The 27,226-nt window shown below is 37.3% G+C and overlaps 2 protein-coding genes across 2 annotated transcripts; one reads left to right on the top strand and one right to left on the bottom strand.

The window, feature by feature from the left end:
• Window positions 1-1,387: 1,387 nt before the first annotated feature.
• On the bottom strand, window positions 1,388-26,869 carry LOC101744210 (putative tricarboxylate transport protein, mitochondrial). Its single transcript, XM_004922687.5, has 5 exons — window positions 26,567-26,869; window positions 18,755-18,881; window positions 11,453-11,676; window positions 9,636-9,800; window positions 1,388-8,294 (listed from the first exon to the last, which is right to left on the bottom strand). The coding sequence occupies exons 1-5, from the start codon at window positions 26,763-26,765 to the stop codon at window positions 8,056-8,058; spliced, it is 954 nt and encodes a 317-aa protein (XP_004922744.1). The 5' UTR covers window positions 26,766-26,869; the 3' UTR covers window positions 1,388-8,055.
• Window positions 14,470-16,969, top strand: LOC134200354 (zinc finger BED domain-containing protein 4-like). Its single transcript, XM_062673113.1, has 2 exons — window positions 14,470-15,038; window positions 15,158-16,969. Exons 1-2 carry the CDS (start codon window positions 14,807-14,809, stop codon window positions 16,846-16,848), a joined length of 1,923 nt encoding a protein of 640 aa, XP_062529097.1. The 5' UTR covers window positions 14,470-14,806; the 3' UTR covers window positions 16,849-16,969.
• Window positions 26,870-27,226: the final 357 nt, after the last annotated feature.

Below are 27,226 nucleotides of genomic sequence, written 5' to 3'. Positions count from 1 at the left end.
CGCCAATTCACTAGAAGTAGCCTCCGTCCTGAGAAGAATTGGCAAGAAACTCAGCGGGCATGTCTATTTTTTTTTTTTTTTAAATATGAAATTATTATTTATTTATTTTTTAATATTAGATTTTTTTTTAAATATGAATTTTTTACAATCAGTATTATAACGTAACAATTACTACAATATTGAAATGCCCGGAGCGAGCAACTCATTCCCACTTTGTGCAAACTTCTAGATAATCATTGACTTTATAGTAAGCTTTATTGCACAGATGTTCTTTAATAGTTTTCTTAAACCTATATATATGTAGGTTCTGAACATCTTGTGGGATTTTGTTGTACAGGCGCACAGACAAACACCCGAATGAATTTCGTATCTTATGTAACCTACTCATCGGCACAACAAGCTTGTGTTTGTTCCTAGTATTTCTATTATGTATGTCCGACTTTTTAGGAAACTCCTCAATATGTTTACGAACATACATCAAATTTTCAAAAATGTACTGGGATGTTTAGAGTTTTATACAGTTATAATTTAGACCACACTGGAGCTGATGGGCTCAACCTGAGAGAATTGCTAATACTGGCCCCCTAGCAAGAGCAGTGCTTCGTTGAATCTACTTCGCATCGGATTTGCTGCCCATTGAGAAGATCCGGCGAGAAACTCAGCGGGCTGATGCATGGGTTGGGTTGCACGTCGACCTCTTTGTCGAGTTCGACGAGTACGGTTCCTAAGTCTGCTCCCAGTGTTAGAGCTGAAGACGTCTAATGCAAAGGTTATTGGATCTAATGAATCCGTAAGGACGTGCTGCTCACTTCTATACGCGTTTTCTTCAAAAGCTATAATCTGCGGCTTGTAGGAAGCGTTGACGTTGGAACCCTTACGCGGCTCACGGGTCACCCTCATTGTCCGAACGGTTCAGTAAGATAAGTATAAGATTTTGAAGTCGTCGTGGCCTAAAGGATAAGACGTCCAGTACATTCGTGTTGAAGCGATGCACCGGTGTTCGAATCCGAGGCGAGTACCAATTTTTCTAATGAAATACGTACTCAACAAACGTGAGTCCGCGCGGGTAGGTACCACCACCCCGCCTATTTCTGCAGTGAAGCAGTAATGCGTTTCGGTTTGAAGGGTGGGGCAGCCGTTGTAACTATACTGAGATCTTAGATATCTCAAGTTGGGTGGCGCATTTACGTTGTAGATGTCTATGGGCTCCAGTAACCATTTAACACCAGGTGGGCTGTGACTTCGTCCACCCATCAAAACCATAAAAAAAATAGGCTCACCCGTGGTTACATTAGCCTGAATGAAAATACTCGATTTTTCATGTGGCGTCCAACGTGTTGATTATTACACTTATAAATACCAGAGGAGGGTAGGAATAAAACAAACATTTTCCACAACGATTTGTTTTCATTCAAGAAAAAATAAAATAAAACATTAAATAAATAATTAATTCAACATGTCAACATTACATCAAAAGGTATTCGTTAAAATATAAAACTGTTTGTCAAAGGATAAGCGTAGAGTGTGGAATGATATTTTCTTTATAATCAGTACTAACACGTTGACTGCCGAAGCGACTTTGTACATTTTAAGTAATCTTAATTGAATTAAAATTCTTATTTTAAATCACTAAATACAATTTGATAAAAAGTTTTTATAAGACAGATTAAGCTAGCAATACATACGTCATGTATTTTTGTACTATCAGTGGTTGTGTCAGCGTTTGAACACAAATGACGTCACACGTAATGTTCACTACAAATTGTGAACGTTATTTTTGCTTTTAGTGTTTCGGCAGTTAACGTGTTATAACAAACTATAGTACAACGGTTTACAGTTTGAAAAAAATTTAGCTAAAACAGAATTTCTATTGTGAGAAAATTGTATATAATGCAATAGTGATGCGACACGTGCTTATTTTAATAATTCCCATCAAGAATATAACGATACAATTAACAATAAAAACAAAACGAATGAGTGTTTTAATTTCATGCGACAGACACCACGATGTATATATGAGTCGACTATTATCAAAGTCGGCAATGTGACTTTTGGACAATTATTGGTAAATCAGAAAAACGAATTATTGACTTTGTATTCCATTGGCAGTCACAAAACTCTTCTGAACGACATCTTAGATAAATAACAGGTTAAGTATTAACCTTTATTTAATGCAGGTTTTGAACCGTATTCTTTGAAGGAGACGATTACATTCAAATCAATCTGTATTGACATATCAATAACATTTTTTTGTCCAAATGCACAGATTGCCACCTTTGATAATAGATGACTCATATAAAACAATGACGTCAGAGTTCACGTGTGTCATACAAATGCGCAAGAAAGTGAAAAAGCATCGTCTCAACCTCGAATAATGTAAAACGCGTATGCCTCTTTATAGGCAAAGCTGATTATAGGTGTTATGGGCACAGCCAAATTTGCTACCTACCTCTGAATTTCGGTACCTTATTTTTACAGTTTTTAATTAATATCTTTAATACATAAACGTTTTTTTTTTTTATTAACATTCTCCACTACGTCATTTAGTTACAGCGAAATAAAACCTATAACGAACGAAAACTTAATGCCTTTAGTAATTAATCTAATGTTTGGTGGACAGAGAATTCGCAAAATTCATGTTGATTTTGTTAAAGAAATAAATAAATGTTACTGTACTAAGATATTTTACAACATAACATGACATTATAATATCTTTAATTAAAAAAAAGCTTTTTATGAAGAAAACGTGTTCTGCACGTCATTGCAAGATAAAATAAATGTTGCAAGCTTAAAAAATATTTTGTACGTATTATTGATATATCTCATTGCCTTTCCGGTAGTTAGGTTTAGGCAATCGAAACAGCCGTAGTTGATTTTGTCTAAAACTCTTCAGTTATGGTTTATTAATAGCTATAATATTATTGAAAAAAGTAGTAAAAAAAATATGTATATAGACATTTTAAATCGATAAAGACTTTAAATGGGGTTTCCTTAAAGTACATTTTCTTTCGACAATTCCTTAAGGGCGTGACATTAGATGTAAAAACAAAAAATAAATGCGAAAACGAACAAAAGCATCTCTGTTGGAATTCTTCACATATTAAAAAGAAAAAAAAAACATTAAAAAATATAAAACGGAATACGGAAATATTTAAATTAAAAAATATCTTTAAAAAAAATAAACGATTTGTTTTACAATCGGCAAAAAAATAAATTAATTAAAAAAAATATATATTTCATATTTCACTTTTCATTACTTGCGTATGATTGCGCGAATCACATGTCATAATAAATGGTAATAAAATAATTATATGGCTTCCAACGTTCACGTTTCATTGATAAAAATAACCATAACCTACTTTGTAGTAAGTTTGGCGACGAGTTTTTTTTTTTTGCTTAGATGGGTGGACGAGCTCACAGCCCACCTGGTGTTAAGTGGTTACTGGAGCCCATAGACATCTACAACGTAAATGCGCCACCCACCTCGAGATATAAGTTCAATGTTGTTTGGTGATGTGTGACGTCACAGCGGCAAGCTCTGTGCACTCAAAGTGATGTTCCAAAGAGAACACGCTGTATATAGAAACGCTAATTCCACATTTTGCATCTGTTTGTCAAAGGGATTGAATATTTTTAACAGAAATATAGATTTTCGTCCTTTCACCAAGCAAATGCTCAATACTAATTTAAATAATTTCATTTTACATACATAGTGTTCTCACTGACATTTCTCACTTTAAGAGCTTTTAGATATTAAGTTTCCACAAGTGACTAGTTTTTGTTTTTAAATTCTAAAATCAGAACACTTTAGATATATGAGTCGTCTATTATCAAAGGTGGCAATCTGTGCATTTGGACAAAAAAAAAATATTGATATGTCAATACAGATTGATTTGAATATAATCGTCGCCTTCAAAGAATACGGTTCGATCATCCGACGAGCTACCGCCCGATTAGCCTCCTCATGTCTCTAGGCAAACTGTATGAGCGTCTGCTCTACAAACGCCTCAGAGACTTCGTCTCATCCAAGGGCATTCTTATCGATGAACAATTCGGATTCCGTACAAATCACTCATGCGTTCAACAGGTGCACCGCCTCACGGAGCACATTCTTGTGGGGCTTAATCGACCAAAACCGTTATACACGGGAGCTCTCTTCTTCGACGTCGCAAAAGCGTTCGACAAAGTCTGGCACAATGGTTTGATTTTCAAACTATTCAACATGGGCGTGCCGGATAGTCTCGTGCTCATCATACGGGACTTCTTGTCGAACCGCTCTTTTCGATATCGAGTCGAGGGAACCCGCTCCTCCCCACGACCTCTCACAGCTGGAGTCCCGCAAGGCTCTGTCCTCTCACCCCTCCTATTTAGCTTATTCGTCAACGATATTCCCCGGTCGCCGCCGACCCATTTAGCTTTATTCGCCGACGACACGACTGTTTACTATTCTAGTAGAAATAAGTCCCTAATCGCGAAGAAGCTTCAGAGCGCAGCCCTAGCCCTAGGACAGTGGTTCCGAAAATGGCGCATAGACATCAACCCAGCGAAAAGTACTGCGGTGCTATTTCAGAGGGGAAGCTCCACACGGATTTCCTCCCGGATTAGGAGGAGGAATCTCACACCCCCGATTACTCTCTTTAGACAACCCATACCCTGGGCCAGGAAGGTCAAGTACCTGGGCGTTACCCTGGATGCATCGATGACATTCCGCCCGCATATAAAATCAGTCCGTGACCGTGCCGCGTTTATTCTCGGTAGACTCTACCCCATGATCTGTAAGCGGAGTAAAATGTCCCTTCGGAACAAGGTGACACTTTACAAAACTTGCATAAGGCCCGTCATGACTTACGCGAGTGTGGTGTTCGCTCACGCGGCCCGCACACACATAGACACCCTCCAATCCCTACAATCCCGCTTTTGCAGGTTAGCTGTCGGGGCTCCGTGGTTCGTGAGGAACGTTGACCTACACGACGACCTGGGCCTCGAATCAATTCGGAAATACATGAAGTCAGCGTCGGAACGATACTTCGATAAGGCTATGCGTCATGATAATCGCCTTATCGTTGCCGCCGCTGACTACTCCCCGAATCCTGATCATGCAAGAGCCAGTCACCGTCGACGCCCTAGACACGTCCTTACGGATCCATCAGATCCAATAACCTTTGCATTAGATGCCTTCAGCTCTAATACTAGGGGCAGGCTTAGGGACCCCGGTAACCGTACTCGTCGAACTCGACAAAGAGGTCGACGTGCAACCTAACCCATGCATCAGCCCGCTGAGTTTCTCGCCGGATCTTCTCAGCGGGTCGCGATTCCGATCCGGTAGTAGATTCATTCGCGAAACAATTGCTCTTGAGTTGTTAGGTCTCCTTCGGAGGCGCTCGGGCAGTTGTTAGCAAATCCCACCCCTCTTGGCTGAGCCTTTGCTCGCCCACCTGTCCTGGTGAAACTGGAAAGGCCTTCGGGCCACCAGTAAACTTTCAATCATAAAAAAAAAAAAAAAAAAAAAAAAAAAAAAAAAAAAAAAAAAAAAAAAAAAAAAAAAAAGAATACGGTTCAAAACCTGCATTAAATAAAGGTTAATAGTTAACCTGTTATTTATCTAAGATGTCGTTCCGAAGAGTTTTGTGACTGCCAATGGAATACAAAGTCAATAATTCGTTTTTCTGATTTACCAATCATTGTCCAAAAGTCAGATTGCCGGCTTTGATAATAGTCGACTCATATACAATTTATGTTTGTAAAGTCCATAAGTGACTTTAGTGATTTTAATAATAGTATTTCATGAAATTAGAGACATTAAGTTGGGCAAGTACGCTTGCAATTCATAAAATTGAATATTTCCATTTCTATTTCATTTCATAGCGTTACACAGAACAATTGAATTTATTTTAGAAAAATTGATTCGAAAATGTATGTAAAGACACCAAAATGAGAAAATAAATTTCAACCTTATGCCAATAGTAGCAAGGTTTAGTCTTAACATAATTCATCACTTAAAATCGTCTCAGATTTTAATCGCAGAAGCATAATAATATTGAATCAACGCGTCACACATATCTACAGGTTGTTTTTTTTAGAATGTGCCTTAAACGCGTCGCCTTAGAGTCGATAGTCCGGCAACCGACTTATACACATGTACAGATAAGACCAAAAGTTTTATAATTACGAAATTAGTATTAGTGACATTCGATATCTTTTTCGACTGTCAATAATATTGTTATTGTAATTGAGTCGACTATTATCAAAGCCGGCAATCTGACTTTTGGACAATGATTGGTAAATCAGAAAAACGAATTATTGACTTTGTATTCCATTGGCAGTCACAAAACTCTTCGGAACGACATCTTAGATAAATAACAGGTTAACTATTAACCTTTATTTAATGCAGGTTTTGAACCGTATTCTTTGAAGGAGACGATTATATTCAAATCAATCTGTATTGACATATCAATAATTTTTTTTTGTCCAAATGCACAGATTGCCGCCTTTGATAATAGACGACTCAATTATGTAAAAATAATTTATCGTAATGTTAAAAACGATATCACATTCGGGTTTCGGGGTGTCAGACGTGCCCATTGTAACACAGAAATATTTAAAGACTAATTAGCTAAATGAGACGACAGCGCCGTTATTCATAGTGCAGTTCTCCAAATGTACAATGAAAAAGTAAATTGATTTTCTTTGAGTCTCGCGATAGTTTAAGGCTTAATTAAAAACACTTTTACGGTTTAAATTTCGAGTTTATTGTGTTCTTCGTGGAAGTTTTACAGTTTTCGTGGTCACATATGTGAATGAAGTGACCACGTAAACTGTATTATGTATTCTAAGCGTCAGAAATGATGTAGTGACGCTAATATAAGCGAGATTAAAACGCGTAAAAGTGATTTTGATTATGTAATTATAAATAATCATGTTTTGAAAAGGAACCACTTTTTTTGTTCCACTAGTAGAATGGACGAGCTCAAAGTCGGTTTGGTCTGTCGTGGGTACCGGCCCATGGACAACAATGACAAAGACCACACCGTGAGCAAGTCTCGATTTCATAGTGTAAATTCTGTCTCGCATTTTAAGCCGGATTTCGTGACAGCTTCGCGGCAGAAATGGGCGGGACGGTGGTACCTCTCTTGTATAGTCTCTTGATTCTGAGCTAAGTTAAAATTTTGAAATATCTTTGCTCATTCAAAAAAAAATTACCCAAACGAACACACAAGAAAACAAGATTATGAGAACTTGAGAAAAAAATGATTCGAATGCACTTAATAGAACCAATAGTTTTCATTCGGATTACTAGTGTTGTCTCTGTCGCACGCGTCACATTTTAAATACGTAACACTGGGTGATGACAGAGACAGCTCTACGAGTCAAGTCGTTTCTTTCTTTACTTCAATGCACAATGACAAGTTGTTAGACGCGTCATCACATTAATCTTCCGTCTCTCTCCGACGCGTGCGTTAGACGAGGACACGTGATACCTTAAGTTATAGTTTACAAAATATACTATGCGTATTTTTCGGGGCACATGATATTTCTAATATATACTTTTTACAACTACATATTTTTTTTTATTTCGCGAAATACACGGTCAATATCAACTTTAAGCTTGTCATTTAGAGAACCAATTCGAAATTAACACTAAACACACCATAATGGGGTCAAATGACCCATTTTGAACTTTTGCATTGTAGATGCACGTATCAACTTATTGCTTTTGCAAATTTTACTTCATGACTTTTTCTTAAGCAATTAATCTACAGTTATTATACCGTCATCTACCCGCTGCGGTAGAAATAGGTACCAGTAATGCCCATAGACATCTACAACGTAAATGCCGCTACACAGCTTGAGATATAAGTTCTAAGGTCTCAGTATAGTTACAACGGCTGCCCCACCCTTCAAACCGAAACGCATTACTGCTTCACGGCAGAAACAGGCGGGGCGGTGGTACCCACCCGCGCGGACTCACCGGTCCTACCACCAGTAAAATTGTCTGTATGATTAGTGTTAATTTCGGCAGTTTTCTCGTTAAATTCGCGATAGCCACCACCACGTCTACTTCCACACGTAGTTGAAGACGTCCATGATGCTGTCGTAGATGGTGAAGGTGATGGCCACGTCGAACACGACCCTGCTGAGGCGCGGCACGGTGCCCTTGTAGAACGCGAGCGGACCCTCGTGCTTCCAGGTCTTCACGAAGCAGTCAATGGTGTTCTTGTACTTGGCCGCCTCCAGGCCTTGCATGCGCGTTTTAACGACATCTATGGGCGTGTTACCGAACACCGAGGCAGCTCCTGTGGTTAATCGAAAAATAACACAAAGTTTCGTTAAGTGATGAAAATGTTTTATTTTTTTAAAGAGATTTTATGACCTGATAACTGAGACCTTTAAGTCATGTCTTATTTTAATGTATATTCATATTTTTATTAAAAATGATATTATGGAGTGAAATGAAATGAAGATGATTAATTTGAGACATTAATCAACTGGGATGAAATGAAATGAGATGATGATATATGATGAAATATAATCTCAGTAAAATGGTGGTCATTTACTAAGATATTTTCAGTGGACTTTTTGGTGGATCCCGAGAAGTTACGTCCAGCGATTTTTTTTCATTTTCCCACATTTGTGCACTTTCACAGATATTAAACGGTTAATAAACCACCATTATTACACATTTAAACCCGAAGAAACACTAAATAGACAAAACAAAACAAATCACACTTCAAAACAAAACAACTTCACTTCTCGCGTTCCCGCCAAAAAGTCTGATGAAAATGTGCACAGATTTTTTATTTCTACCCTCATATTGAATTTTCTTTAGGTCGACGTGAACAATAAAACTGGTGCACATTTTAATGATTATGGCATTTTAGGTGGTATTAATAGGAAACAGTGAATACATTTCAACAAGAATTGAAAGTAATATTTATTGATATATTTTTTTCATACTAGATTCTCAGAACGGGTAGGTGAGGTCACGGAGCTCAAACCTGATGATATTGCTAACACTAGCCTTAGCAAGAGCAGTGCTTCGCAAAATCTACCACAGGATCGGAAACGCGGCGAGAAACCCAGTGGGCTGTGTCTGTGGGTTAATTTACTCGTCGAGCCCTTCGTCGTAGGCGACGGGTTCGACGAGCACGATGACCGGTGCTTGAGGTACCTAAAAGCACCGTTAATGGATCGGGTGGATCCGTAATGACGTGTTTAGGGCGACGTCGATTGTTTACCATTCGGTCCGCAGGATCAGGTATGTAGTTACCAGATTTAATAAAAAAAGGCTGGGCTGAGACCTCATAATTTGAATGAAACGGAACATATCGAGTCGGTGAAAGACTATTTGATATCTTTGTAATTAAAGGTCCGTTTCATTTGGTATTAGCCTCAATAATCCGATATTTTCTACTCCATTCAAATAGCTGAAGCAGTTTTTTTATAATGATATTTTTTCCAAATTTTAAACTTTAAATGGCTCTCCTGTAAAGTTACAAAAATGTCATCAAATCCTAAATAGCCTTTCACTGCTCGTTATATTGTCGCTTAATATAAAATAATAGCTTTTCACTCCTCGTTATATTCCAAGGGGTCTTAAGAGGAATGACACTTCACGAACACAACAGTCCACTTACCAGCTATACCACCGAACAGTCCAACAATGTACTTAGGGACGTGCTTATCTCTGTCTCCGCCCTTGTACCAGTCCCTCAGAGACTCCATAACGAAGAACCTGATGGCTTGGTTGCTGCCCTGCTTCATGATCGTCGCCGAGACACCCTTGTATACACCTCCGACACCTGGAGTTTTAGTGGAATCGTTTGGGCATTAAAACGTTACATTAAAATCTGTATTTTTGTATGCGACAGATTCGTTACGGCTAGAGAGAAAAGATACTATTTACGAAGAGCGAGAGTGAGAAAGTAGACAGAGCGTCTCGCGAACCATTCGACCGTGGTGACGACAAAGCGAGCTAGGTCGTTTCTGTGGCGGGTAGCCATTATACAACATAAGATATTTGACAGATGCCTGAATCTCGCTTACGACATTTTCAAGATAAGCTCGCATATATACAAGTTCAGAACAACAACAATTGGACAGCCGGTCTTCCGAGCAATATCACCCGCTCGGTGGAAGATCTTCCCTTAGTCGTATACCTCTGCAGTTTCTATTATATAATACAAGCATTCTATAGTCTTTTTTTTTCTCCAACTTATCTCACTAGGTGAGGTCGGCAAAGCGAATTTTTCTATTCCATTATCTTCTCTTCTATCAGCCGTCTCAACACCCATTTCTTTCTCTCTCTCATATCGTCATTCACATACTCTATTCATGTCTTCTTCGGTCGACGTCCTCCCCCTTTACCTTGCACTACTATTTCCATACATCTCCTAGTCACATGCCTCCGATCTCCTAGTCACACCCGTTCAATCTTTAATTTGTTAATTATCTGGTCTATTTTCACACTTCCTCTGATATACTCATTCCTTATCTTGTCCATTCTTGTCACTCCACACATCCATCTCAACATTCGCATCTCTGCCGCATGTACTCCTCTTTTATGCTTTACTTTCGTCGCCCAACATTCAGATCCATACATTCCCTCCAAAACCTTCACAGCGATGAAATACGAGCATTCCAGAGTACAAGGGAAATTTGATTTAAGGATGAAAAATGAAGAAAACCACAATACTCCACTTTCACTTCACTTCTTTCACATGTACCAATTTGCATGCGCACCATTTATTTTACTAAACATACCACAGATTCTTTTGCGTTATCAATGTACTTATTTGCTAGGAAATAGTAGGTGGATGAGTGAATTGGCGGTGGTTTATCGCGTTCTTGAACTGCAGGCTGGTTCTGTTCCGGCTCTAGTGCTAGGACTTCTTGTGTGTCCGCACGGAAAAAAAAAGGACCTCTTGTGTGTCCGCACGGGTAGGTACCACCACCCCGCCTATTTCTGCCGTGAAGCAGTAATGTGTTTCGATTTGAAGGGTGGGGCAGCCGTTGTAACTATACTGAGACCTTAGGACTTATATCTCAAGGTGGGTGGCGCATTTGCGTTGTAGATGTCTATGGGCTCCAGTAACCACTTAACGCCAGGTGGGCTGTGAGCTCGTCCACCCATCTAAGTAAAAAAAAAGAAAAGAAACATCTGTGGCGTCGACCAGACAGACTGCCTACAATGGCGGTCTTTGGGTCGGCGGAGAAAATCAGCGATGGGGTTTATTCGGCAATCATTCTGCGGGTAATCCGCATTACACAACGCGTAGTCTATCTTCAATGGCACCGGGGTCCGACATAATCCGAACTAATGAACCACTGGTCGGGTAACCGTGAATAGATTCATCAATGCAAAACAAAAAAAAAGGTTTCTTAGCTCCAAGTGTGAGAGCCGCTGGATCGTTTTTATTAGTGATCAGTAACTTTAAAACTAAATTAAACTCACCTTCCTCCCTAACAATAGTCCTGACGCCGTGGAAGAAACCTTTGAACCTGGGCTTCTCTAGGCGCATGTCGTTTATAAACTTCACCTTCACAGTCTCCATGGGCGTGACGGCGAAGATCGCCTCGGCCACTCCGGCAGCCAGCCCGCAGGCCAGCTTACCGGTGGTCGTCAGGGTACCGTTGTCGGTAACCATGTACAGTTTGGCTTGTTCGAACACACCGAATCTAGAAAGGGATATTTTTAATAAGCACCGGATTTTTTATTTTTTTATTTCATTTGTAAAATAATGTTTAAAATAATTTAATCGGTAAGCCGGGTCTATCATTGAAATATGCAAATAATACTAATCGGCCAGTTCTGATTGTTGTGCCAGTTGTGATTGTTGTGACAATTGGGATGTACGATTTCTTAAGCGAACCATTCATCATTATTATAGAACGTTTTTCTAAATGTTCTGCGTTCTGGCTGCAAATTTTCGCCTTTAAAATATTTCGAATTCCACGCAATGCCGTCTCTAAGCATACTTAAAACTACTTTTGCAGTTTTTTTTATTCCCACGTAAGCTGATAGCCTTGAGAGGCTATTTCAGCGTAACCTTGACTAGTAGGTGAGCTCACGGGACTCAAACCTGACGACGTTGCTAACACGAACCCTAGCAAGAGCCGTGCTTCGCAGAATCTACCACCGGGTCGGAAACGCGACCCACTGAGAAGATTTTTGCAGTTTAATGTCGTGTTTTACATTGTGATTATATTATTTCACAGTTTTGAACACAAAAGAAAACCGAACAGATAAGAATTTAATCAATTTTGGTTGTCTGTAAAGTCGGTTTACGGACGATAGTTTTACGTCATAACATCAGTAGCAGAACTATTGAACTGCTAGCTCTGACGTCATCTGAAAATAGAAATAAACGTGTCACAAGATAACGTTTGGGCTGGTCGTGCCTCTATATCGCTTTTCTCGCGCTCTCGCTTGCATTTTTTTCATTGCATAGATGAGTGGACGAGCTCACAGCCCACCTGATGTTAAGTGGTTACCGGAGCCCATAGACATCTACAACGTATATGCCGCCACCCAACTTGAGATATGAGTTCTAAGGTCTCAGTATAGTCACAACGACTGCCCCACCCTTCAAACCGAAACCGAGAATCGATTCCGATAACCACTTAACACCAGGTGGACGTGTGCTCGTCCACCCATCTAAGCAATAAAAATATTCGAACGCTGAATGAATTTTTTTTTTTTTTAAATAAACACCTATATCTCCGCAATTTTTTTCATATACGTGGGTAATACTCTCAAAACGTCATTGTGTGATTTATATAAGTACACATGCGATCTAAATGCACAGCAACAACCTGACACGTGAACTCATCGTTATCATTTAGAGCTCCACTTAGCGGCGACACGAGAACCGACATGATTACGTGAATAATATACTTAGTGCATTCGTATTGTTTGAACATATTGAACATATCGTTTGACACTTATAATTGAGTTTTTTTTTCTTATTTTTTGTTATTTTTGCTTAGATGAGTGGACGATTTCACAGCCCACCTGGTGTTAAGTGCCGATAGATATCTACTGTTTTTTTTCCTACCTAAGCTGATAGCCTTGATAGGCTATATCGGCGTCGCCTTAACTAGTAGGTGAGCTCACGGGGCTCAAACCTGATGACGTTGCTAACACGAACCCTAGCAAGAGCCGTGCTTCGCAGAATCTACCACCGGATCGGAAACGCGACCCACTGAGAAGATCCGGCGAGAAACTCAGTGGGCTGTGTCTGAGGGTTAAAGTCTACAACGAAATGCCGCCACCTACTTTGAGATATGAGTTCTTAGGTCTCAGTTTTTACTGTACAACGGCTGCCCCACCCTTCAAACCGAAATGCATTACTGTTTCACGGCAGAAATAGACAGGGTTGTGATACCTAACCGTGCGGACTCACATCCTACCATCAGTAAAGTGTGTTGTTTAAAAATTCCACTTACGAGTTTAATCTAAAAAGCAAGCATCGTGTACTCGTTACCATACCGAGAATTTAGACTTAAGCTTTACAGTTTTCAAAATAATTTACAAAAAAAAATAATGGGTAAACGTTAATCGAATTTCCGTAAATTTGTACAGAGCAAGCAAGCAAGCAAGAGGGGTCGTCGTACCCCCTGACGGGGGTACGGAACGGGCCTCGGGGCAAACCCCATTGCCTGGGCAGACGCTCCCTGCCATCTCAGGGCAGGGGTGAAGTTGATGCAGGGTAGGAGTGGGTAATATCGGTTTTGCTGCGTATCGAATCGTATCTATATATCGAGGATCAATATCGGATATTGAATCTATATATTTTCTGAATCTATATATTGATGGATGCTAGTAGATTTTCTCGATTCATGATATTTGAGATTTGAAACGATACGCTGATATAATATCGTAGTAGATATAGATTTAAGTCAACGTTATACGGTTGGTTTTCTGATATCAATTTATAATATGATCTTTAAAGTAATAAAAAGAACATGAAAATAAAAATATCAAAAAAACTTTCCTTCATGATTTTACCAGGCTTAGGACTGGCTACATTATTTTCAGTTTTTAGTATTTTGTGTCTTTATTTAAAATTACAAAATATACCAAAAGAGTGTAGATTTCAAAAGTTTAATACAAACAACAAGAAATAAACTCAATTATTTGGATTCAACTAAAAATAGAAAAATGTGTACTTTAAAAATCAAACACAAAAAACTTTTAAGTATTTATAAACACTTGTCCAAAAATTCTAGTTCAAGGTCAAACCGCGTGAAATTAAATTCAACGATGCAAATAGGCTATACTGCATTCAAGTTAGGGTCGAAAGTTGAAACTTCTTTCCTTAATTGTATCCTGCTGATACGCTAAGAATAATCTACAGACATATGGACTTAAATATAAGGTTTACAATTGTATGGATAATACCTGTTTCTGTTTCATTCATCACATGATATCCCTATCGTGCGCTCACTCACTCTGGCCGATTCGATACGAACCAGGGGTGTTACGAATATTCGCATCCGCATCCGCAAATGCGGACTATTCGCATTAATTCAGACATCTGCATCCGCATTCGCATCCGCATCAATCAATGCGGAGTTTTACGGATGCAGATTCACATTAACAAGTAACTACATGTAAAGAAAGTGGGCGGAGCCAGAGTGGCAACTGACGAATAGGAAGGCGCACATTGGTAACAAGATCCTACAGGTTTTGTTTGTTTTGTTTTTTCTCATTGTCAATAAATTATAGTTACAGTGAGTGTTTACTCAGTAAACTTTACTGTGTACTTCATAGTTTTTTGCGTGTTTAATGAATATTTTGACATAAATGTTAAGTGAAATGTCGCCACCAATAAAAAGCAATATCTGGACTTATTTTACAATAGACAAAAATGATCCGGAGAGGTCGGAGTGTAAGATATGTAATAAAAGTTACTCGCGGAAGGGACGCACTACTACTTCTTTGAAAAATCACTTGAAATCAATACACCCGGAGGAATTTTGTTTATTCCAAAGTGCGAATAAAGAAAAGGAATTGAAGAAAAAAAATGATGAAGCAGGTATGTAATTTATCGAAAATATCGAAATATCGGATTTACAATCATGTTTTACAAATTTAGTTACGGTTAGATAAATTGATTTAATTGGTTTGTGTAAATTATGTTGCATTCTTTTACAGGTACAATTGTGACTCCGTTGCAACAAGCCAAAAAACAACTTTCGTTAGAGGAAGTAATACAAAAAGAAAAGAAGTGGGATACTAACAACCCTAATTCAAAAAAGATTGACAAACTCATTGGCGAAATGATAGCGCTTCAAAATTTACCTTTTAGCTTTGTGGAAGGACTTGGATTTCGTCGTCTCATACAAGAGTTAGCACCGAAGTATAATTTTAGGGGACGAAATTTTTTTACTGATTTCGTGTGCAATGAGCTATACATAAAACTTGCTGCAAAAGTTAAAGAATTAATTGAAAAATATGATTATAAGTCGTTCACTACTGATATTTGGACAGATCCCAGCTCAGGCGTTTCTTTGCTTAGCCTAACTTGCCACGGAGTATCAGAAAACTTTGAACGATCGTCAATTGTGTTAAAATGCGAGACTTTTGATGACCGTCATACTGGTGATATCATTGCAGAAAAATTTAACACAATGCTTGCTGAATGGAATATTTCAAATGAAAAAGTGCATTGCATGATACGAGATGAAGGCTCTAATATGAAAAGAGGGATGCGATTAGCATTGCTAAATGATTTAGATTGTACCGTTCATAAGTTACAAATCGTTATACGGCATGGTTTACGATCGCAGGAATGCATAGAAGCCGTCAAACAAAAATGTAAGAAAATTACTTCTCATTTTAACCATTCCACCATTGCTCAAAAGCAACTTGAAAAAATTCAAGACAGACTTAATCAACCACATCTTAAAGTATTCCAGGATTGTGTGACGCGCTGGAACAGCACGTTCTACATGTTTGAGCGTTTTATGAAGATAAAAGATGCATTAAGTCTTTATGCCAATGATCATAATATTGAATCAATTTTGCCTGAAGAGTGGAAAGTAATAGAATGCTGTCTTGAAGTATTGAAACCGTTTGAAGAAGCCACTCGTGAAATGAGCAGCTCTCAAGCACTCATATCATCTGTGATTCCTATCATACAAATGCTTTTGAAAAAACTTGACGTCTATTTAACAAAACCACGAGAAAGTGATAGTATTCGGTTGGCAGTTTCTAATCTGAAATCACAATTTTCAGCGAAATTTTCTTCTTTGGAAGATAACAACTTATATGCAATTTCCACATATTTAGATCCTCGCTATAAGCATAAATTTTTCAAACCAGTCACCGAAGAAAAAATAAAAGATGAAATAATAAAGATGGTGAATGATCCTGTCGTGCCTGATTCTCCTAAGTCGCCGGCGGAAAAAACAAAAAGAATGAGAATGGGAGATTCTCTCGATCCTGAACCAGGAACATCCAGTATGAGTAAGAAGACTTGCTTAAAAAGCGATCTTGCCATGATGTTAGGTTCATCGAGCGAAGATGAAGGTGAAGGAGAACCGGACAACAGTAGCCCCGATGCTCTTCTCCGCAAAGAATTAGTTATTTATCGTAACAAAAAAAGACTAGATTTAGATGAAAATCCACTTAATTGGTGGAAAGTTAACCGTTGCGAATTTAAAATTCTCTCCAAATTAGCATGCAGATATTTATCACCTCCACCAGCCAGTGTTCCCAGCGAACAACTATTTAGTGGAGCTGGGTTAATATATAATCCACTAAGAAACAGGTTGGAAGCTGAGAAGGCTGCAATATTGCTATTTATTAAATATAATTCACCAATCTTTAACTTTAATTATTAAACAAAGATTTTTTTATTATGCAACTAGAAGCTTAAAATTCTGTTGTGTCATAAGTAAAACTAAAAACTGGTGTAATTTTGTTCTAATAATATGATTAAATAAATAATAAGTTAAAATTAAATTGATTTTCAGTTTAAAATATAGGAAGTTTAAAATAAGGGAATTTAAAAGGATATTTCAAAAATAAATAAATAATTATCCTTTTAAAATCCCAAAATCCGCATCCGCATCGAATCCGCATCCGCAGATGTGTACTTCTAATAATCCGCATCCGCATCTGCATCCGCGGATGTCTAAATTTTTGCATCCGCAACAACCCTGATACGAACCAAACGAATATTGCTGATATTTACGAATCGGTACGATATGCCGATGCGCATCACATCGAGCAATATCGTGTATCGGCTGATATCGAAATATAGATTTCGATTCACGAATCGGTCCGATATGGCGATGCGCATCACATCGAGCAATATCGTGTATCGGCTGATATCGATATATAGATTTCGTGCGGGGCGATATCGGATTCAACGATATTGCTGCGATATATAGATATTGAATCTATATACGATTTATATCACCCACTCCTAATGCAGGGAGTAATTGGGGGAGGTACGCTGTTCGCAGCGTGCACGGCTGCACTACATCGACAAAATGATATATACATAAACATGGGCTGGTCTGGTGACGGCTCGGTGCCCGTGGAGGAGTCACCCCGGCGCCGGCTGCTGTCCTCTGCTTCCTTAATGCTAATTTTTTTTTTTTTTTTCCCTTATAACTATCTACAACTAACTACAACTAATTTAAAACTAACTTGTACAGAGCAGAGTTCTTTGCGTAATAGAGTGATTGATCTATCTCTTCACGCACTAAGCGATAGTTATAGCACAGTAAATAATATCGGCCAATCGAAATAAAACATTTACATTATTACATCAGCGGTCCCGTTTCATATACGTGATCGACAATCACCGAGATAAGATACTACGAGCTAGTGCGATGACATTGACACAACTCCGAACCGACCTTCATATTTGTATTTTATTTATTTTTATATTCAAGCTGTTTGACGGTCTGGTTTTGTTTGAATAAATGTATAAAGTGTGGGTTTGAGAGAGAGAGAGAGAGAGGGAGAGAAAGAGAGAGAGAAAAGGAGAGTACTCTTTATAAAAGCACACAAAAAAAAACAAAGCGAAACATTAAATACAAAAAAAAGTACAATTGGCAATCTTATTGCTAAGAAGGATCTCTTGCAGACAACCATCAGGTAGATAACAATTATTTGGAAACGAATTACACGCGGTGTAGCTATCGATTGAAATACACATATATATGTATGATTAAAATACACATACATATATATATTAAGTCGTCCTGGCCTAAAGGATAAGACGTCCGGTGCATTCGTATCTAGCGATGCAACGGTGTTCGAATCCTGCAGGCGGGTACCAATTTTTGTAATGAATTACTTACTTAACAAATGTTCACGATTGACTTACACGGTGAAGGAATAACATCGCGTAATAAAAATCAAACCCGCAAAATTATAATTTGCGTAATTACTGGTGGTGGGACGGTTGTGAGTCCGCAGGGGTAGATGCCACCACCCTGCCTATTTCTGCCGAGAAGCAGTAATGCGTTTCGGTTTGAAGGGTGGGGCAGCCGTTGTAGCTATACTAAGACCTTAGAACTTATATCTCAAGATGGGATGGAACACTCCCGGTTTGAGCCCCGTGAGTTCATCTTCACGTTAGGGCGAAGCTGAAATAGACTCTCAAGGCTATCAGCATAGGTAGGAGAACAAAAAAAGAAACATAGTACCAAAACGGAATTTTAGTACACTTATCTCCTAATTGCAAAGGTAAAGAATGAAATAAATGAATTTATTATTTAAATAGTTACGTGCCTGACGGCAGATTTTGGTATCGATCCGTATAGCAACACGCTGAGACCTCTATAGAGCCCGAAGAAACCATGTCCTTTCACTGTCTTCTTGACGCAGTCCGCTATACCGTTATACTTTCTGGTACCACCTGAAAAAATTAAAGTTACAATGAAGGTTTTAGGGCCAATTGATATCGGGCTTTTCGATCTAAAGGGACTTCTTGCCCCCAGTTAACATTTGCCTTCGTATAGATTACTGTATATAGTTAATGTTTGCGTAAAACCTGATGGTGACGCACTGTGGATGATCGCAGTGGCTCCAGGTTGTATGGATGAACTCTACTCCGGTGGCGGGCGGTGCGATGGTGAAAACGACATGATTGTATCATCACAAACAATTCCTCAAGAGCACTCCCCATGGAACATACGGTACAAAATACAGAGGGAACCCAAGTTCCTCCACAGACCCAGAGGTTCCAAACGATCCGTGAGAATGGGATTGTCGATTAGGTATATATAGTCCCTTTAAAATATCTGGTAAATGGTGTAATGAAACCTAAGCTCTTGGCCTCTGTGCAATGTACTTGACACAGTAACAGTATTTTCCTTATAAGAAAATCAAACAGCATTTAAACTCACACAACATACTTTTATTTGTTATCGATAGGATATAATGCGGGTTCACACGGTAGGGATCGCCGATTTGGTACCGACCTTAAAGGGTAGGTTATACAGTACTAATGAGAGCTCTGGAGATGTGTATCATTCGAGGTAGTGCGCGATATATATTCATTTATTTATTAGGCACACAATACACATTACAAGCTAAAAAGATACACATAAGTAACAACAAGTAAAACAAATATCTGACTTGTAACATAAGCCATGTGCGCACGATCAAACAAGACAAAACGATAACGAGAATCGATCTAACATAAAATATAAGGAAATAATTTATAGTAGTATACTATACTACTATCTATCTATACTAGTATAAAAATCTACAGTGGTTTTTACGGACGAATTTCTTTGAAAAAATTTCACCCGCCCCCTAGACTCCCGAATACACTCGTATGTATTTTAAAAGTATCACATATCTTGTACATATGCAAATTCTAAAGTAAGTCGGACGCGCCTTGATGTTAGTGAAAATTCCGTAATGTATATTGTTACAGGGTAAGCTAATGAAAGAAAAAAACCATAGTAATTGTTCATCTTAATACTAATAACTCTTCATTTGACACCACATGTACAGAGTAAGCATATAAAACAAATAATAGACGGTGATATAAATTGGCGGCCTCATCCAGACAATCTTGCAGAGAGGAATAAGCAAACTAGCATGGACGGTGCTATATCTGAATAAACTTACATAAAAATATATATAGTAACCGGCAAACATCGTGAGCAAATGACCTTGACTGCGCAGAACCGAATTTTAGATCACTTTGGTGGTGAGGGTGAGGCGCGACGGCAGGGGAAATCGTATCGAGCGCGTTATTGGTAGATCAGTCGAACCTTGCGTCCCGCACCGCGCCTTCGTTCCGCTTGCTCCCAAAAGTACGCTTGCGTACAGTGAAAAGTCTATCGTTACTAATCGTTAAGTTATATTTTGTTATAATTATTGCTTGTTGACTTTGTTGCCATTGCTATTTGTTGAGTGTTTGTTGATTTTTTATAAAAAATACGCTATGCCGCGACAAACTGGTGTAGTATTCAAAAGAAAGGGTAGAAAAATTGTGTACGACGTATACTGCTTCATTATAAAACAGGGGAAGAATGATATTATGGAAAAAGTAAAACAGACTTCGGAAGCAACAAAAACATCAGTGAGTACTGTTAGGTGCATTATTAACGAAGCTAAAGGCTCTGGCTTGCTCATCGTGCTTGGGACTCCGGGTAAGAAAAGATCAGGGAAGAAGAAAGTTACCGGAATGGATAGTTTCGTTCAATCTGTAATAAAAAGATGTAATCATAATAACTACATAACAAGCAGCGAAACTCCGTACCGTAGAAAGGCTTCGAAAATTTTAAAGAAGATATACATTTTAATGGCTCGGAATGAAGTTTACGACGAATTATGAAAGAGCTAGGCTTCAGATGGAAAAAAAAACAGAAAATAATCGGAAGCTGGTAATTGAAAAAAGTAACATTCGATTACTACGAATCGAATATCTTCAAAAAATAATTAATTATAGACAAAAAAGAAGATCGAACTGACCGAGTCGTAAACTACACCGATGAGCCCTATGTCGACTTATCACGATGATGGCGACTCGGGTGATGAAAACAGTGATGATGATAATGGTCAAGATTATGATAACGAAAAAAAATTACAAATACCAGCTTCGCTTCAAATGAACGAAGACCTGGCAACAGCTCTAGTTTTGACTTAATAGAAGGAATATCTATTTTACCCCAAGATTAAATTATTATAATTATTAACCTATATTTTTTGTTGATGTTCTAATAAATATATAAATAAATACATATGTTGATTTTAATAATTAAATTGCATTATGACGCAGAGTAAATAAGGTTTTTGCACGTGAGTGTACCATGCGCAAACTTACCCCCACTACGTCAACAAATGCTCAAGAAGATTGCCGGCTATTATACTTATATACACATGTGTAACTTACTTGAGACCTTAGAACTTATATCTCAAGGTGGGTGGCGCATTTACGTTGTGGATATCTATGGGCTCCAGTAACCACTTAACACCAGGTGGGCTGTGAGCTCGTCCACCCATCAAAGCAATAAAAAAAAATGTGAAAAATAAATACAATATAAGATAAACTTACATACGATTAAATACAAATAAATACTATTCATCTTCTTATGATTATTGAAATCAAATGCTAGCCAAAACAGCCAGCATGCAGAGCATCAAAATTAGAATCCAGTTATTTAAATAGATTCTCTATTGCACACGCACAGAAATGTTTCCTTCAATTGAGAATAGCAACCTTGGAGATCCGATGATAGAACACGAAGCTTGCCGATGGAGAATCCATTGCATGGTTATTTATTTTCAACGCGTTTTTGTTGGCTTGGTATATTATTATATTTATGTTTGTACTTAACGTAATCTTTGCACGTCATTCTCAATGAATTTGAGACATCTGATTAACTTGAAAATTGGTACGCGCTTCAAGAACCGACGATAATACTGGTGGTAGGACCCCTTGTGAGTTCGCACGGGTAGGTACCACCACCCTGCCTATTTCTGCCGTGAAGCAGTAATGCGTTTCGGTTTGAAGGGCGGGGCAGCCGTTGTAACTATACTGAGACCTTAGAACTTATATCTCAAGGTGGGTGACGCATTTACGTCGTAGATGTCTATGGGCTCCAGTAACCACTTAACACCAGGTGGGCTGTGAGCTCGTCCAACCATCTAAGCTATAAAAAAATAAATAAAAAAACAGATGTAAGATTCAAACTAAAGTAAATAATAGTTGTTTATTTTTTATATTTTCCTATTTATTTCTAACACGTCACGTTATAACATATATATAATATAACAAATCGTTTCCTTAACATTATTTAAACGCAACCTTGAAAGCATATATTTATTTTAAATGAAACGCTAAGAAGTGGACAAACAAATCATTTGACCTCATACAAACCAATGTGTCGTGATTGAAAGTAGATTGGTTAATGCCAAAGAACGGGACATATTTAGGTGCTTTTTAATGATCGAAGAATTACTGCTGGCCCGGAGACCTTTCCAGTTTCGCCAGGACACGTGGGCGAGTATAGGCTCAGCCAGGAGGAGTGGGATTTGCTAACAGGTGCCCGAGCGCCTCCTCAAGGAGACCTAACAACTCAAGAGCAGCTGCTTCGCGAATGAATCTATTACCGGATCGGAATCGCGACCCGCTGAGAAGATCCGGCGAGAAACTCAGCGGGCTGATGCATGGGTTTGGTTGCACGTCGAACTCTTTGTCGAGTTAGAGTTGAAGGCGTCTAATGCAAAGCTTATTGGATCTGATGGATCCTAAGGACGTGGTTTACGTGCTCTATGGAGTTAAATAAATAAATATTTACTGACAATCATGCCACGTTAACTGGTCCCGTGCTAAGTTCGTAAAGAGCTTGTGTTAGAGGTACCAGATAACGGAAATAAATGTAAGATTTTTATTATACACATACATATATTTAATGTACATCCATAACCCTGGAAAAGAAATTTTATATTTATCACACAAATATCCTCCCTTGGCAGGATTCGAACCCGCGACCCCCTTGTATAGTGACCATGTCACTACACCAGACGGCCGTTGTCCGTTTAGTAAATATTTCGTCCTTGGAACTGTGAAAGAATGTGTGTGAGTTACTAATATCAAAAGATATTTCAGTCATCTATTGCTAGATATAGGCCTATTCCAATTTACGCCACTGAACTCTGAACTGTCGGTGTAAATTCTACACTCACGGATGTGTGCTCCGGCGATCGTCGGTTCTTAGTCCTCTGCTATTTCTACTAACCGAATCTCCGAGCTACGTCGATTATTTTTATTTATCAGTATGGAGGGAATGTTTAGTATGTTTACTTACTGCCTACCGTATGTATATTTACGGTAGGCAGCGGCTTGGCTCTGCTCCTGGCATTGCAAGAGCAATAATAAAAAAAAACTTAAATAAGGTGACCAACTATACTCAATTACTGAGTTTTGTACTCTTTTTTTGCAAACCGTACTCTTTTCAAATCATGTACTCCGACAGTACTCATTTGTATAATTTCATCTTTCGAAATCTTTCGGCATTTTAGAGTTAGAACATAATCCCACATGAAAATTTAAAAGATTTAATAGAAATTTTCTTATCCTGTCCAGGCACTAATGGTGCTATTGAAAGGGTATTTTCACTAGGGAATGATTACTGGAGCAGTGAGAAGTCGCAACGTTCTGTAAAAACATTATTTGCCGTCTTAACAGTCAAATTTAATATGCAAAATGAAAGTTGTTCGGATGTGGCTACATTATTAGATGAACATCCTCATTTAGCAAAAAAACGAAGAAAAATTTTTTTTTAAAGAAAATAAAGTTTTTGTCTTTTTTCTTCTTTTTTTTCACCTAGGAAATACTTGCAAAGTGTACTCCTTTTGAACAATAGACTTAAGCCGTCCTTCAAGTTTTCAGCTCCCTAGAAGATTTTTATGGCTTAGATAAGTGGACGAGCTCACAGCCCACCTTGTGTTAAGTAGTTACTGGAGCCCATAGATATCTGCGACGTAAATGCGCCACCCACCAAGTTATTTTACGAACGACGAAGAGACCAACGTTATTATAAGTTTCATTTTTTATTAAATTACTGATCGTAATTCTCGTTAATAAATCCCTCATGATTCACAGCACATATTTTCTATTTTATTATTAAAAGCTGTGGAATCTTTAGAAGTTATCTTGTCAAAATTATTATCATGTCCTTACGCACTGTAATCATTAAACAAACAATGTTGCTAAATATGTTTGTTCATGCTTCAAACAGAACACTACTAATACTATCCAATAGAGAGCAAGATATAATAGACATTTTCAACATCTTGAATAGGCACTATGAAGGATCTATATAATGACTTTGACAAGTTCAGTGTGAGGAACTTTTGCTTTTGATTCTGTCTTTTTTTTAAACGCAAAGTAACCTTGAATGATAGCTTGAAGGAAGCAGCACGCATTATATAATAAAATTGGGACTTTGTTCAAGGGTTGCAAAGTGGTAAGCAACATTTTCATTATAGTCTCCATAATCTGATCATATCAAATGGCATTTGCTTTGGCATTGTATATAATAATAAATTAGGTCGTATAATAAATTAGGTTGGAGTTACAAAATCCTAAAAAAAAAAAATTCTTTTTAACTGACTTCAAAAAAGGAGGAGGTTCTCAATTCGACTGTTTTTTTTATGTTTGTAAACTCTTAACTTTTGACTGGGTGAATCGATTTTGATAGTTATTTTTTTATTAGAAAGCTGACACTTCCCGTGTGGTCCCATTTCAATTTAGTCCAGTTCTGATTATGATATATAAGTCTTAAAAACCATATAAGTCATAAATATGCATTAAGTATGTGCGCGACAAATAGATGAATAACTCAATATCACACCAACTCATTTCAATGATTATTGTTTTTAGTGTATATTAATTTGTTTTGGAATATCTTTTTTTCTATTTGAAATTGGTTTTTATTAAAGCATGTTTATTTACAATTATTGTTCTAGGCTGCTTGGCCTTCAAATTTAAAATATCTTAAAACAGTTTTTATACTGAGATTTTTGAGTCCCATAATACTCTTTTTATAGTTTAGAAATGAGTTATAAAAACTATAAAGTTGCTTAATATGTTACATGAATGGGGAATTTTTTGTTCATAAATGATGATTTCATAATTCAGTGAACCCAATGTTTGAACCAAATACTAAATAAAATAGATTTTAAAAGGCATTTAATTCATAATTTTATTTTACTGGAAACTACATACAGCATCAACTAAAAATAAAGTTTCTTTGCTGTGAGCAAGTCATATTTTAGTTGAAAACCAAATCAGACCAATTAAAATCAAATCAACCTAAATAATGCAATCACTTATATCAGTATATTATTACTTTATTACTATGCAAATATTACATATGACTTGCTTTACAAATACAAGATAATAACATTATCGTTCACATTATGAATTATTTACTTAAGAATTAATTATAGTCTTTAATGTAATTTTTAAAGTGATAACATGTTTAATTGTAGAGCCTATGATAATTACCCTCTTGGGGGTAAAAAAGTTACTAACTACTCTGCTAGAGTGATAACATATTTTTTGCTTTGTAGGCAGATATATAGCCCATCCACCAGATAGATATCATATCACCATAGATATTTGTGATTGTATAGAGATTGTATATATATTGAGAAAGATTGTATGTAGATAGTATAGAGATTGTATTTGACTGTAGATCTTCATTAAAACATCACCAAATTAAATGGGGGCACCACCATAAAATCATCAAATATGATGCTCGTTTTTGAAAGATGGTGACAGTTTTCTTTTGTACATTTTACATTAACAAAATATCATGATGATATAATAATAATTCATATAGTCAAAATCAATTAAATATGCATTATTGGGGATAGCTTAAAAACTGCTGATCAGATCTTGAGAAAATTTAAATGTGACCACATAATACAGCTTTCAAATAAGACAATCGGTTCACTCGGAATAAAGTTATGACATAACATTTATAAAACAATCAAATTGAGAACCTCTTTTTTTTTGAAGTTGGTTTAAAAAGAGAAAAAATTAGGAAAAACTTTTACTTTTGGTAATAGAACTTGTTAGTTAATTTGATACTGAATACTTTGCAACTTCAATCTAAGCAATTATTTTCTCATTTGTAAAATATTCCTTTCAAAACATGATTTAAGTATTTAAGTAACTAATAAATAATAATCGATTAAGTAGTAGTAGTATACCTATATCGTAGTTAAGGCAGAAGAAATTCAATGCTAATTTAGAATAACCTTGAAGATATTAGAAAAAAGAACAAAGTCCATTTCCAGTTGTTTACACAGTAAAATGTACTTGTAATGGAAACCTTTGGTTTTAAATTTTAAGGTTAAAAAAGACGTTGATTAGTTACAACTTGAATTCCTGTGCTAAAGAACCCTTTATTCATAATTATTCAACTACAGATTTACGCTACAGCAGGAAAATTACGTATGACGTATATACAAAATCATAAGACAAAAATAAAATTTGAATGAATTTATGAATTGAAAAACACCAATTAGTTAACTAACTTAGTTCGGATAATTGTGGCGTGCTTTATTTACCTTTTTCATCCAATTGCAGTTGTGTTTTTACATATTCTGTTGGGAATGTAATACAAATTTCAATGCCTCCTGTAATTCCGCCGGCTACAACTCCCTTTAAGCCTACTGAACCCGAACCACCAGCCGCAGCCGCTGCACCTGTCTCCGACATCCACGGTCTGGAGAATGGGTTTTTGAATGTTCCTTGCCGTGAAGACATGGTCTCTTTTTTCGAGCACTTTTGAAATTCGCAACGACTGCGACGACACTCCCCTACGACATTTAATTTCAGACTAAAAATTTAGGTTATATTAGTTATATACAATCATACTCTATGCTAACAATATGTGTTTGTGTATAGTCTATGAACTAAATTACTTTTTGGCGGGAACGCGAGGAGTGAAGTTGTGTGATTTGTTTTATTTTGTCTATTTAGTGTTTCTTCAGGTTTAAATGTGTAATAACGGTGGTTTATTAACTGTTTAATATCTGTGAAAGTGCACAAATGTGGGAAAATGAAACAAAGCTGCTGGACGTAACTTCTCGGGTTCCTCCAAAAAGTCCACTGAAAAAATCTCAGTAAATGACCACCATTTTACTGCGATTATATTTCATCCCATATCATCTCATTTCATTAAATTCATCCCAGTTGATTAATGTCTCAAATTAATCATCTTCATT

The sequence above is a fragment of the Bombyx mori genome, chromosome 16 (assembly GCF_030269925.1).
Source record: "Bombyx mori chromosome 16, ASM3026992v2".
Lineage (NCBI taxonomy): Eukaryota > Metazoa > Arthropoda > Insecta > Lepidoptera > Bombycidae > Bombyx > Bombyx mori.
This window is presented reverse-complemented; position numbering and strand designations above follow the sequence as displayed.